This window comes from Podarcis pityusensis, assembly GCF_964106645.2.
Source record: "Podarcis pityusensis genome assembly, chromosome: 10".
NCBI lineage: Eukaryota > Metazoa > Chordata > Lepidosauria > Squamata > Lacertidae > Podarcis > Podarcis pityusensis.
Window position 1 is genome coordinate 46,892,846 of NC_138035.1, and position 15,634 is coordinate 46,908,479.

The 15,634-nt window shown below is 42.1% G+C and overlaps 1 protein-coding gene across 19 annotated transcripts in view; it reads left to right on the plus strand.

Moving 5' to 3' along the window:
• Nucleotides 1-15,634, plus strand: part of GRIP1 (glutamate receptor interacting protein 1) — a 332,684-nt gene that overhangs the window by 234,299 nt on the left and 82,751 nt on the right. For 18 of the 19 annotated variants that reach the window (XM_081022289.1, XM_081022294.1, XM_081022298.1 and 15 more), the window contains exon 2: nt 4,220-4,300. The exons of the other annotated variant lie outside the window; for it this stretch is intronic. In XM_081022289.1, coding sequence (XP_080878415.1) covers nt 4,220-4,300 — 81 coding nt within the window. The remainder of the gene's footprint in view (nt 1-4,219; nt 4,301-15,634) is intronic. 19 annotated transcript variants of the gene reach the window in all.

A 15,634-nucleotide genomic window follows, 5' to 3' on the forward strand; every position in this document is an offset into this window, starting at 1 on the left:
GCAAGCACACTTCTTCAGATACACTGAAACAGAAGTTGCCAGATCCTTCTATATAGAGAGAAGGTGGGGAGGGGTATTACTCAGAAGGGTGGTGGGAATGGGAGATTGGCAGATAGCTGAGATGAGCCTGCTGACGACTCTTAACGACTGTAATAGGTCTTACAGGAAAAGGCAAGGGGTGAGAAGGTGAGAAATGGCTTAGTCATGTATAATGGGATAAGAATCCAATGTCTTTGTTCAAACCAGGTCTCTCCATGGTTTTAAGTTTGGTAATGAGTTGCAATTCAGCAGCTTCTCTTTCCAGTCTATTTCTGAAATTCCTTTGTAGTAAAACAGCTACTTTGAGATCTTGTATAGAATGTCCTGGGAGATTGAAGTGTTCTCCTACTGGTTTGACATCAAGAATCTGACATCAATCAATCTGACATCAAGAATCACAAAACAGAGAAACCAGTAGGAGAACACTTCAGTCTCCCAGGACATTCTATACAAGATCTCAAAGTAGCTGTTTTACTACAAAGGAATTTCAGAAATAGACTGGAAAGAGAAGCTGCTGAATTGCAACTCATTACCAAACTTAAAACCATGGAGAGACCTGGTTTGAACAAAGACATTGGATTCTTATCCCATTATACATGACTAAGCCATTTCTCACCTTCTCACCCCTTGCCTTTTCCTGTAAGACCTATTACAGTCGTTAAGAGTCGTCAGCAGGCTCATCTCAGCTATCTGCCAATCTCCCATTCCCACCACCCTTCTGAGTAATACCCCTCCCCACCTTCTCTCTATATAGAAGGATCTGGCAACTTCTGTTTCAGTGTATCTGAAGAAGTGTGCTTGCACACGAAAGCTCATACCAAGAACTAACTTAGTTGGTCTTAAAGGTGCTACTGGAAGGATTTTTTTATTTTGACTATGGCAGACCAACACGGCTACCCTTCTGTTGATTTAAAAGTGATAAATAAGTAGGAGGAATTTGGATTTGATATCCCACTTTATCACTACCCTAAGGAGTCTCAAAGCGGCTAACAATCTCCTTTCCCTTTCTCCCCAACAACAAACACTCTGTGAGGTGAGTGAGGCTGAGAGACTTCAGAGAAGTGTGACTAGCCCAAGGTCACCCAGCAGCTGCATGTGGAGGAGTGGGGAAGCGAACCCAGTTCACCAGATTATGAGTCCACCGCTCTTAACCACTACACCACACTGGGTAGTGGCAGTAGCAGGGATAATGAACTGGAGCAGACCAAAGTCCGTCTGATTCAGCCTTCTGTTTCCAATATTTGCCAGCCAGGACCCTCTGCAACCTTACAGGCAGATGCAGCTGGTGCAGGACGCAACAGCTGAGATTCTGCATGGGATGGCAAGAGGGGATCGTCTCATTTCAGTCTTTGAGATGCTGCTCTAGCTTGCCTGAAGGCTAATGGATCCAGTTCATGGTGTTGTTGGTGTACTAAGCTCTGAATGACTTTGGGCCCAAGGAGCACCTCCCCATATACCATCTAGCCCAAGTGTTGCAACCTGTGGGAAATGTCCTGCTTATAACAAGGGTTGTTTGTAAGGTGGTGACATGAGACCATGCACACTCTGCCTGAGTGGGATATGGCATAGGAAGCATGGTTATGAGAAGGGAGAAATGCTATATTAACCTGTGTGGTACTTTTTATCTGGGGCGTGATTTTAAATAATTCTCACCAAGCCGCATTTCTATGTTGCATAAAAATGAATGGCCTTCCCACTTTGAAGTAATTTCTAAAATCAAACCTATATGTAACAAGTGATAAATACTGAAATCAGTAAATGGAAATGAAACCTCAAGTGGGCCAGTCAAAAGAATTATTATTATTATTAAACTACTGCTCTTTTTTTTTTTGCCGCATCTTGGGATGTTACCCGAGATAACTTTAGTCTTTGATAGCCTTATTCACTTATTTTTAAAGCATCTAAATATGCATATGGTTAAAACTAATTGGTTCTTCAGGTTCAAAGGAAAAAAATGCAAATAGCTTTATTTGATGGTATGTTAAGAGCTACTTGAGAACCAGAATGGAATCTAATTTTCTGTTCTTTTTACTGCTTATTGAGGAAGTGGTCTAAACACTATTCAGTTCCTCAGACAATTTATTGATCCTCGGTATTCTTTGGCAGTGTTAGGGTGCCTCAGTGCTACCTCCCCGGGTATAGCATTGTCCAGCCATTCTGAGATTGGACTTGAATAGCTTTTTAAAAATAGATCCTTCAGAATTTAAAGGGATATGGTCCCAGTGGCGGAGCTTCATGCTCCGGCACCGGGGGGCGGAGAGCAGGAAGGGGCTGGGCTGGCACACGTCCCGGGGGCGTGACAGGCATCCTGGAGGCGTGGCACATCGCCTGTGGGGGCGTGGTGCCCAGCGCAGGCGGGGGGCAGCCACAAAGGCACCCTACCTCTTCCTCTGCCACTGTATGGTCCTATCCGCAGGGCAGACTGTTAGTTTCTGTTTTGCCACTGAGCAGCTGCTTAGAGTCACAAGGCTCTGTTTACATTCCAGAGACAGTACAGACTGTTGGAACTCTCACGGGAGACGGGAGACAGGATGTGACATTAATGGTTTCCTGTTTCCTTTGTTCCTTGGTTGTTCAGTTGCTCTCTGCTCTGACAGGGAGAGGATTCTTTGCTGTTTGCGTAGTAAGAAATAAAGCATAGCGATGTAGCCATAAATCTCATCACTTCCGTGTGTTGTTTTGGATTCTCTGCTGAATGGGGGAACGTGCCTTGGAGCCTCATCAAAGGCTCAGGTCGTTAATTATTCGTCGGGAGGGCGATTCCGGAAGATGAGCTTTATCAGCTTGGCTGAGCGGAGATCCCGACACAGACATGCACCCAAATTTAAAGAAGAATTCCCTTATTGTTACTGAAACATAGCTGCTGTCCAAGTATATTATCCTGCTTCGGTAACTGAATAAAAGAGCAAGATTTTAAAATGAAAGGTCAGGGGCTTGCGAGTAATGTAACATAAAAGTTTACACAATCTGCAATATATGTGTTTCTTTTTCACGTACGTCTCTGAGGACTGCAAGCCAAGCTGCACACTACTCATGCCCCTGGGCCTGAGACCACTTAAAACTGGAAAGCCACTTAAGGATGGGGCACTTAAGAATGTATGATCTTTAACCCTTGCCCTGCCCACTGTTTTCCTTTTTTAAAAAAACTTCCCTAAACTGTTTCCCAGTTGATCTGAACCACGGGTCCCTGGCAGCATGTCCCACTGGCATACACAATTCCACAACCAATGCTAACAGCGGGCTAACAAGTCCAAAGTCCAGCCAGGCCAGGTTCCCATTTCAGCAGCTGATCTAGAGACCAGGGCACCTAGAGGTCAGTCCCACACAAGCCATATCTTCAAAGAGCTCCATGGACCATCCAAGCCATGGTCCAACCAACATGGGAAGTTGAGCAGACCCAGCACCTCAGCTCTGCTTCCCATTTGCTTTTTGCATGCTGATTGCAGCATCTGGGCTTGATGAGGCAGGTGGCCCTCACCTGTCCTCAGCCTACTTCAGCTGAGGAATCACACACCTCCTCCCAGAGCTAGCAAGCCCCACCTGACCAACTAGGAAGCTGGGCTGTGGGCCCTTGTCTGCCTCAGCCTCCTAGAGTGTTCCTCCTGCTGCTCCTTACGCCTCAGAGCCTGCCATGTTTGGGGAGACAGGTGCTCCTCTGGCTGTGGTGATGGGTCCTGCTGCTCTGATTCCTGTGTACTGACCCCTCCCCCCATCCCTTTGCCATCATTGATCACCCTGTGAGTATTTTCTACACCAACCTCTCCTCCTCCATGCTGTCCTGCCAGTTCAGGACATCAGTACCATCTCATCTCCAGAACTCAGACATTTGCATTAACTCACAGATTGGTTTTACATTAAATACAAACGAGGTCATCATGGGGGGGAAAGCCCATTGTTGATCAGTAATTTTGGGTTACTACAAGGAATACATGGCCCTATTAGGCTTCCTACCTTTACATTTATTGCTTTACACTCATTATTTTGAAAGATTAACAGCATGTCAAATGCTACTGAAGCGAGCATTTGATGGAAATAGGGTGGTTTCCTAATTCTAGCCCCATTAAATAAAATAAGTCTTTTTCTCTTTTACTGCAAAGCAGCAGAATAATCCATTGGGGGAATCAGATGAAATATATGGCACACCTTGAATCTGAAATTGTCATTATTTTCTGTGTTTCAGATGAGAGTCCATACACTAAATCTGCAAACCAGACAAAACCACCCGAAGGAGCATTGGCTGTAAGGAGGCAGAGTATCCCAGGTATACTGCTATTTTTCAGTTTCAAGTAATTCTCAGATCACTCTTGGGAAGGCGATTCTTTGAATTAATTAAGTGTTCTGCTCTTCTTGTGAAGAGCACTTTGAATTAGTTATAAGTGTAGTTTCTGCTCCTAATTGCCTAGGTTATGCACTGTTCTGAGGGTGGCTTTGGACTGACAAGCAGTGACAAGGGAAGCACAAATGATTCATGTGTTCTCTCTTCTGCGTTACGTATTACGCAAATATCCCCTGCAGTGAGATATGTGAGACTGTGTGCAGCTCACGTACATCACCAAGGGGGTGTTGAGTGAGTCTCTACTTTATATGTTACACAGGAATTATATATCACACACACAATTATTATTGTCCCATAGTTTGAATCACCTTAATTGTATTACACACCATCTTACTTTCACCAGGAAACATGTTTTATAGCCTTGTTGGTGCTATCTTCAATTGATTGTCGAGTAGTTGAAACCCTTACAACTTCTCATTTTCCTTCTGGGCAAATTTAGAAGATGGTGCTTTGCCTATGAATGCATAAATTCCAGTTGATTATGCTCACCACTTCTTATCCTCTGGAATAATCACCAAGGCTTGGCAAGACATTCAGGTAAATGACCTAGACAACATGCAAACTCCCATCTTCCTTGTAGTCAAGCTTCAGGAAAGCCACACTTCATGTGTCCTTGTTAGCGTATTCCAGATGACACAGCATTTGTGCCATTTAAATCACGCTACTGAGAGTTGTCATACGTCAGTGGTAATGGTAGTGACTGTGTTACACAGCTCTAGAGAGTTGTAGGCATAGGCATCAGGTCCATCAAGATAGACAGACACCTGTAGGTAAAGTTATATGGTAGCAGCATATTTGGAGCACGGCTTCTAAATTGCTCAGCATTTCATTAGTAGCTCACTCAGTGTCTTTCGAGTGACTGTCATAAGTAGATAACCCCCACCACTGAGAGATACAACACATGATCTTATCACTGTCTTAACCTCTTGTCACTCTTATGCTTTGAAGTGCAGGGCTCTTTTATGAGGAATAAGAGACCTTTGATCCAAAACACGGAGACTCCTCTGTCAACTCACAGTGTCACTGCTGTTCACATCTCTCACTGTTACAGCATTGATGTAGCTTCGGTCTAGAGTAACGAAAATAATGAGCATTCACCCCTTCAGCATCAAACACATGTGAGAGGGTATTATTGCAGATCCACTGGAGGTTTTTAGGGGAGGGAAGATGATGCTTGTGTGACTAAGGCAGGCAGAAAACGGATGCTGCTTTCCATAAAGCTGTTTATGTACGCTGTCCAGAAATGTTACACTGTAAAGAAAGCCTGTGATTTTATAACTCAATAGCGTTGTGACATTTTTAGCCAAATTCTTCCCACTTCCAGGAAGCTTTCTGCAAAAGCATGTGTTTCATTATCAGTTTATTATTACCTCTGATTTTGATAAACACTGAAGCATCCTAAGAAAACAGAAGGTATTTAGAGAAGCAGATATTTATCCTGATATTCTAGCCTTAGCCAAACAGTGCAACATCCCTTTGTATTTGACCCAGTTCTGCAGATATTTGGAGAGATGAATTGGAGATGACAAGGAGGCTGAATAGTGCATAGCAACCATCCCTTGCTGTCAGTGGTTGTTGGCAGCCTATCCACATGTGCTTTGATTTCCCCCGAAAGAGACATTCACTTCTATGGGTATTATCCTTCAGTGGATATTCCCTGCAAACATAGGAAGCTGCCTTGCGCCAAGTCAGATTATTGATTCATCAAGATCAATATTGCCTGAGCTCAGAATTGCAGTGATTGGCTCTCCAAGAACTTCCCAGCCTGCTCTGGAGTCGCCAGGGATTGAATCTGGGTCTGCATTGGTGGGACATGCTTTTCCTTCAGAATTAATAGCTGAAATATTTTAGTAGAGATGCTTAGGGCCTTGTAACAATAATGTTTTAATGTTGATTAGTAATAGCAGCAACTTAGCGTGTGTTTGAAAGTGCTGTGTATGTGTTCAATTGCAATTCTTGCAACTGTCCTGCATATTACAAATGGGTTGAATTCAAGCTGAGGCAGGTGTGTTTGCCTAAGGATACCTGGCCACTTAATGGTGGAGGTGGGATTCAAACTGTGGGATTCCTGATTTGCAGTTCCCTAGCCACTATGCTACACCAGCATACATATGTGTGTATAAATGTGCATGGATGCTTATAGGCACAACAGCTACTGAGCTGCCGTAGTACTGAAGAATAGGTCACACCATATAGCAGGCACAGGCAAACTCGGCCCTCCAGATGTTTTGGGACTACAACTCCCATCATCCCTAGCTAACAGGACCAGTGGTCAGGGATGATGGGAGCTGTAGTCCCAAAACATCAGGAGGGCCGAGTTTGCCTATGCCTGCCATATAGATCACACCTCCCTGGACCCATTGCCCAACCACATGCCTTGCATTGGACCAGCAAAACTGGCTAGAGTTGGGACCTAAGCGACAAATGTTTGATCGGACTGTTAGAGGGCACAAATCTTAAACTGAAGAGAGGAAAAACTACCTCCAGAACTGATAGCCTCCTGCTGAAAAATGTCAAATTATCTAAGAACTATAAGATCTAATTATAGATTAGAGACATGAAAACTCTAGTCCAACTCTGCATTCAGGCTGGATTTTCTTTTTTATGGCTGAACAGTCCTAACACATGAATAATAATGATATTTAACATTTCATAGTGCTTTCAAGTTTTTGAAGCACTTCACATGCATTAACTAGCTGCAGCTCTTACAGCCATGATGTAAGGTAAGTCAATATTTTCTCCCCACCCCATTTTGCAGTTGTGGGAGGGAGGCTTCCCCAAGGCCGCCATAGCCGAGATTATAGCTACTATGCTATTACACTAGCACTCAAAGCCCAGATCATTTGATTAGGTTGCACAGAAAGCCAATAGCATGCCAGAGAGGCTAGCAATTCAGCATGTATAGTGCTTCCACCCTTACTTCAAATATTATGTGTCACCACATGTAAAAGAGAGAATGTGTTGTGTCTCCTTCCATCAGCACAAGGATTTCTGCTTGCACAATGAAACTTCACCCACTCTCTTCCCCGGGCATCCCATAAATCTTTTCTGGGTTTTCCCTTCCAAGACTCTGGAGAAGATTTGGGGAGGGCACAGGGGAGCAAGGGACAGTTCCACTGTGGAAGCAGAAAATCCTTATGCTAATCAGACAACTGCATTGGATACAGCCCAATAAAAACAAGATGAAGAAAAGTGCATCCAAAATTATGAGGGAGATGGTGTATCTTCCGTATGTAGAATACTTAAGAAATGGTTACAGGGTACATGAAACTTTTGCAGCATTCAAAGAATGATCCTGTACAATGATCCTACAGGGCAAAGGGACAAGTCACCACTATGCTGGTGAGACGGCTGCTATACAGCGGACTCACTCAGCCCTGGAGTGGGAAACACTACAGATAGGAAACTATCCAAAATAGTGGGAAACCAGTAAAATTTCAGGCATCCCATGAAACCGATTGGTTTGCAGGACAAAGACAAACAACTTCACATAGTATGTCATCCAACTGTGGAATTCATTGCCATAAGATGTTGTAATTTTATTTTTATAAAATGATATGTTGGTGTTGGATCAGTCTGACAGTGACTATTATAAACGATAACTGAAATAAAACCTGCATATATAGTGGATTTTTCATTGTTAAAATTGCTAGTTCGAACTAAATGTGTAGCTTGCTGGAGTCTTCCTGCCAGTGGTAAGTTTTTTCACCTGGCAAAATGATGTCTAGTGTACTTAAAAACTGTAACTGTAGAACAGGCAGAGGTTTGTTGTTGGAGGTTTTTCCGGACCTTTCAGAGACACTGCAGCAGCAGATTTCCTCTATTCACTTTGGGATCAGGCTAGGTGACCCTTAAAGTGATTTCCATTTCAGTGATTCGTATACTGAATTTTGAAACGATGAACACAAATTATCGTGGCGACAACTAGGTACAATTTTATAACGCAGCTATGTGTGAAAACGAGTGCCTCTTTCAATACTAGTTATAAACAGATTGTTCTGTGCATGATCTCTCTAGTTTTTCCTTGAAATAGCTTTCTATTTCTCTGGGTTTTTCTTTACTGTGCACTACTTCTATAAGTTACGGCAAGCATTGTGAAGTAGGTTAGAGGAGTACTGCATTCCTCCCTCTCACGAAACAAGGGGAAATGGCTAGGACTTCTGTAGAAAGGTTATAGATTTTTTGACAATTTAAGCCATGGGTTCTCACAGGACAGGGGTGTCCAGATTCCAAGAGACTGCAATCTACTCCCACTAAAACAAAACTGGCAGTTGTTGAGCTTTTGGGGCGGGAGGAAGACCCAAGGTTGTTGAGCTTTTGGTTTTGGGGGGTCGATCACTAAGAATCATGCGATCGACTGGTAGATCGTGATCAGCTTGTTGGACATCCCTGTCGTAGGAGATTACCACAGGACCCTTCTTGGTAGTTCCACCGACCTCATGAGTCCCGGGGGTGGCAGCCCGTGAGAAGGCATTCTCTGTGGCAGCCCCTAAGTTTTGGAATTTCATTGCCACAGAGGTGTGTCTACTACCTTCATTGCACAGGTTTCATCATATGCTGAAGATGTAACTCTTTGCTTTTGCCTTTGACACATGAGATACAACAACAACAACAACAACAATTTATTACTTATACCCCACCCATTGGACTGGTTTGCCCCAGCCACTGTGGGTGGCTTCTAACAGATAGATAGATGACAGATAGATTAGATAGATAGATAGATAGATAGATAGATGATAGATGATAGAGATATAGATCGATAATGACAACAGGAGTGTGTGTGTGTGTGAGAGAGAGAGAGAGAGAGAGAGAGAATTTATATACAGTGGTACCTCGGGTTAAGTACTTAATTCGTTCCGGAGGTCCGTTCTTAACCTGAAACTGTTCTTAACCTGAAGCACCACCTTAGCTAATGGGGCCTCCTGCTGCCGCCGCACCGCCAAAACACAATTTCTGTTCTCATCCTGAAGCAAAGTTCTTAACCCGAGGTACTATTTCTGCATTAGCGGAGTCTGTAACCTGAAGCGTATGTAAACCGAGGTACCACTGTATATGGACCTATCCTGTTGTTCTGATTGCGATTTTAAAAAACTGATTTTAGTACTGTATTTTTATACTGTTGTAACTCACCCCGGGACCTTATGGAAAAAGGCAGCTGAGAAAACCATCTTCCCACATAGGACCAGGGAAATGAAGAGTGAAATGGAGCTGCCTTGATATCACTAGCAGTCCTTGAATCATTTCACAGGCTACGTGTTAATTCCACTCCTCTGTTAGTCAGTTTGCAGGGGGAGTGCAAAGAATGGGGTATAGACTCTCCTGAAGTGCTCTTTTTATTTTTATTGTTTTAAACAGCTAGTGTGTGATTCATGCCATGAGGATACCTGTCACTTTCATCCTGTTATCTCACTGTGCAAAGTCAACAAATGATTGATTCTTTCATAGGGATATGCAGATTTAATGAAAGTAAAGGCAGTTAATTAAAATTACATACAGGTTGGTTATACCCAAATTGCAGTTTAAACTTTTGTCAGGCTTATCCCCTCTCTGAGCATCGTTTATCATTGTAAAGCTGAATTACTGTTTAGTCCTATCATTTAATTTAATGCCAAAATTAATTCTGTGATTAAGAATGTGTGATTGAGAATACTCCACAGAACAAGAACTGAGAAATTCCCTGTTGTATGTTGTGTGTCATAGTCAATATTATAGTAATTAATGCACCCTGGCACCATGTGGCAGATTATTTGGGTCAGAAAATTTTGGTCTGTGTTCAAAACAGCTTACTCCTGTTCAGATTAGTACTGGGGTGCATGCTTAAAACTGCCTTACTTGAATTAGAAAAGATTTAGGGAAATGCCTAAGTACATTCTGAATCTAATCCTCTATGTCTGAATGGAGCAGAGAAAACTGCTGACACCATAAATAAACAGGGCATGCCATTGCAAATATATATATATATTAAAAATGTATTTATCATGGCAGATTTATGATAATTTGAAGTTTGATTGCTTAAATTATGGAAAGAAAAATAGTAGAAGGCACTTTACGCATACGGTTGTTTTGATAGGTGAGGAAATTATTGATGTAAAGATGGTGATAAATAACTTTCCTGCTGGCTGCTCTAAGAGTCTTATCCAGTTCACAGGACCTACCCCATGTAATCTGGCTTCACTCTAGGGACCTTGCCAAAGCAAAACCTTTTTTAGCCTACCTCTCCTGCCCTGGGCTACATACAGTAATGGAACTGCAATAGCTTTTGCTCTGCCTGGTCTATTTATCTGCAGCTCCATCTGCTCCCATTTGGCTTCCTACTGTCCTACTTATTGGAGGAAAATGCTAAAATACAGAACCGGATTCAATGGCGTACAGGAAGAGTGAGCAAATATTAATGGGAAAGGGGTTTCTGTGCTAGAGTGGGTAAAATGTTCATGAATATTCTAGCTGCTATGGGGAAAACTCAGATACAGAGCTTCTCCCTAAATGCATGTTCTCTACTTGATTACCACAGCTTCAAATTTTGACTTGCTAGTATATAGCAACCAGCATAGAAACACTGCATTTGCATCACTGAGCTTCGCTTCAGATACAGTGGTTTTCAATTGTGCAAACTCCCATCTTCACCTGTGACTTCATCAATGAAGGATGAAACATGGAGTTGTCTTTTATGCATGTGAGCCCTAGTGCAGATGTCCGCACTAGCAGAAGCTAGCTGGAACTGGAGGAAAAGCCTCAGACGTGGCAATGCTGAAGGTCTCTATTTAATGCTATTCATCACTCAGATAAGGTCATGATCCCATTATAGCAGTGACTTGGTCAGTGACTGATAAAGATCTGAGCCATGGAGGCCCCCCTCACCCCGCTCTAGGCCAGAAGTCTGAAGTACCATTCTCTGACCACCCCTGTTTCCTAATTCCAGTTATTACAACCTTTAACAGGATACATAGTCTCTTCCCAATTGCCCCCATTCCTTGCTATTCTCTCCAGATCACAGATGAACCACAATCCTCTTACACTGGACCATACTACTTATTTTATGCATGCAAGTCTCCCTCACCCAGCAATTTCAGAATTTTATATTGAATAATACCGAGGCATTTATGAGCCCATCTTTAGACACTGTCATTTCCAACAAAACTGGTGTGTCCATGGGCAATAATTTTCATGGGGCTGTAACTGATGCAACGTCATTCATTTCTTACATGCTTGACCTCATTATTTCCCCCACATGATCTCAAAGATGCCTCAGTCATTGCGGTTGCAAGGAAAGTGTGAAAAGTTGTATCAAATAGGTCAAACACTTTATTGGCTCAACCTTTATAGATAGGTCACATTTATTTAACTTATAACTCATGACAAGCAAATAAGAAACATATAAAGCAAGGTGACAATGCAATATAAAACAAGGAGTAACAAGGACATCAATTTACATGATGGCTATAGCAAGGAAACTTGGTTGACATTTTATAGCAACCTAGAAGAATATTGCTACTTTCTTAGTAATCTTCTATTTGCTATTGTTAGAAAACAGATTATCAAGTTTTTATGGATGTGGCCAATGGATTTGACCCTCCAGTAATTGGGCAAGAAACTTAACATTGCTTCTTCAGGGATAGCCCAGTGAGATATATAAATGTTGTAAATTTTTAACAACATGGGCTCCACAAGTAGATAGAAAAGTTGTTATGAAAGCATCCATCTAAAACAGAGGATGGTGTCAGTAGTGACCTCAAAGTGTAAAAACCTTTCCTTGGGAGAAATTTGCAAAGGTCAGGAAGATAGGATTCATTCACGATTCAGTTTTAATCTAGCATCCTACTGTGCCGCAAGATTGGCTACTAATGTCAAATCACAGAGTGCAATTAATCACACAGCTTAGATTTAAATTCCTGTTGTGCTCTATTGGCTCTAGTGCCTTGAAAATATTGCAGGAAAAATTATACTCGTATATCACATGATCAACTTTATCAGTCCGAGTCTATTTAGTCACATAAAAATGTTCTAGAAAACAATCGTTCTGATATTGGGCAATGTATCATCATCTTCTAAAAACTGAGATTTATGCAGCAATATAATACCCATCTTCCTGGGAGAAAGAACCATTGAATGCAGTGGTCTTTACTTCTGAGCACACATAAGATTATGCTGCTGAGTCAGAACTTAAATAGGTTCTGGTGCACTTTTCTTTTAACAGGTAAAGTAGTTTTCTGAGGCAGAATAGAAAGATAGCTAATGAACTAGAAAGTGGGAGTGTTGCCCTATTATTGAGAATTATTAGTAGTTTTTTGAAAGCATGGTATTCTGAAAAAAAGGAAACTAAGTCTAAGCTTATTACACCTAACTTGCTTTGTTTAAAATATCAGGGATTGCTGATGACCCTGGGACATGGGTGGTGCTGTGGGTTAAACCACAGAGCCTAGGACTTGCCGATCAGAATCCCGGCGGTTCAAATCCCCGCGATAGGGTGAGATCCCATTGCTCGGTCCCTGCTCCTGCCAACCTAGCAGTTCGAAAGCACGTCAAAGTGCAAGTAGATAAATAGGTACTGCTCTGGCGGGAAGGTAAACGGTGTTTCTGTGCGCTGCTCTGGTTCACCAGAAGCGGCTTAGTCATGCTGGCCACATGACTTGGAAGCTGTACACCAGCTCCCTTGGCCAGTAAAGTGAGATGAACGCCGCAACCCCATAGTCAGCCACGACTGGACCTAATGGTCAGGGGTCCCTTTACCATAACCTATGACCCATGGCCAATTGGTTGCTCCCAAACAACTTCTGGTGCCCCCCCCAGCACCCTTCCAACAATTTTATGGTGCTTGTCAGCGTGAAAAGGTTTCAACCTCTTCACTGGTCTTATAAGCATGCGGTTGGGTTGGGTTATGTCACCTCTTTTCAGCTTTGCAAAAGATCTTTCCCCTCTGACATGCCGTTATTATTAGAAGAGCTTTGAGGGTTTCCTAAGTTTCTCTGCTCTTCTAAGAATAGAGTTGCACCAGAGGAAGAATGGGCCTTTTGTAAAGGCAAAAAAGCAGCTCTGATTTTCCTCCTCAGGACTGGAGCTGGAGGAGACCCTCCTACACCACTGCTTCCCCTGGGATCAAAAACATGGCTGAGTTGAGTATGTAGGTGTGTGCAGGTTGTTTGTCTCCCTTCTCTCTGTGTATGCGTGCTATATGAGTATGGCTGTGTGCCAGTGTGTGCACCTACTGGCATGGGTCCCTCAGTGTGGTCCTTGGGCTGTGTACATGGAAGATATACTAGGAGATATTTCTGGCCAGTGAGGACCACAATAGTTTTTATCCCTGCGATGCCCTTGGAGTGACAGTAGAGGCATTGTGGGGGGAAATAGTGGCATACTATGTGTGGGTTTCAGCTCTGTTAACACAGATGGTGGGAGGAAAACAAGAACACACACACACACTCTCAACACACAAATTTGCTGTCAACTCTGTCACTGTTCCTGAGGCCAAAGGTTTGAAGAATGTCATCTGCTTCCTGAGAACCTTGCTGAAACTGCTGTCCCATTTTCACAGCCTGCTTTAATGCAAATGCTCTAGTACGCTCACCTGCAGTTGAGCATTGCAGGGTGTCAGGAGTGCATGCAGGAGCCAGGCCCTGTGACCAATAGGACTTTGCAGGACTAAGTTTGTTCTGAAGAGGCAAGGCGCGGCCGCACAGGTGAGGCCAATTGGTAACTCACAGCACCTGGTAGCAAGAGCCGGGAAGGGATATAAGGTCAGCATTTCCCTTCAGCTCTTTGCCACAGCAACGCATTCCTTGCCTTGCTGTGTTTGGCTTCTTGACTCCTTGCTTCTTGATCCTCGGACCCTTGACTTCGTGACTCCCAGCTCTCTGACCCTCGGACTCTTGGCTTCCTGACTCCTGGCTTCTGGACTCCCGTTGCTGCTCCCACCCTTCCATCTTACCCCTGGTGAGGTGAGCTTTTTCCAAGGAACCCTCAGGTTTTCTGAACCACAGTCGGGAAACTACTTTAAGTTTAACAAATATTAATACGTTAACAGAAACTAGGTTTATTTGATTTTGGGGGGTGAGAAGTATTGCCCTATGGAAATGGATTCAGTTTTGAAAGTTTAATATTTATTTCCTGCGTAAGATTTGATTTTGTTTGGTAATTTCCTGGTAAACATGTTAAACATTTTAAAATATTTTTAAAATGATGGATAAGTGATACTTTGCTATATAGCAAAGTAGCTAACTATCTACAAATGTTCCATGAAATTCCCATCACTTAATATACATTGCATGTTTATCATGAACGCTTTGTCTTGAAAGTGACAATTAATCCTGAAGGTTTGGAAGCACAAATGGGACAAACAATTTTTTCCAATCATCAAACAAACTAAAGACATAATTTCACCTTCCTGCTGTAGTCTGGTACTACATTTGAAGTGACCTGAATGAAGAAGAATTTTATAATTTATAATTATTATACAGTATACAGATTCCACCAGAGAGCTCTAAAAACAAAAGCCCAAGTATATAAATTCATTTTTATTATATTATTTACTATTTTACTTCATTTTTCTACACTAACTGTTCATTGCCAATGAACTTCCCATATATAAAAACCAAAGAGCAGATGAAAAGAAATAGTTCCCTCAACAAATCATTTTTACTGGTATCAGTGCTGAAAATTGGAAATTTGTTCAGAATAGCACTGGAAAAAAGTTAACTTGTTGCAAGAAATTAGAAACGGTGCCTTCAAGCTCCATGATAAACAAGATCATTAACTCCATTGGTTTTGTTTATTTGGTGCAGTCATCCTCATCTCTACGTATTTGATAGCCAAAGGCCATAAATCATTTTCATGTAATGTTATGTCCCTATTAATTGCTTTCCTTTGTTGTTCAAAAAGTGCGCTAGCAAAAAATATTTTACTTTATATGGAAAGGGTTTATTGTCAATAAACCCCTGATGTATAAAAACCAAAGGACTGATCAGAATAAATGAAAAAGTCTGTACTATTATCAGTGCTGAAAATTGGAAATTTATTTAGATCATAATTGAAAAAGATCTTTTTTTCCCTGAAAAGAGAAAGCCAATAATACTTTGCATTTATCTTCAATATTTTGGAAAGTCGCATTCCCTATCCTTTTCTCACACTGGAGGGTCAGTTTATGTAATATATGTTATTCATCACAGAAAACTCTAATCCGTCATTTGCGAATTATACCACCCTAAAAAACCAATATGAAGAAACAGCTGCCATATCTTGATTTAAACATATGAACATTCTCTCTCT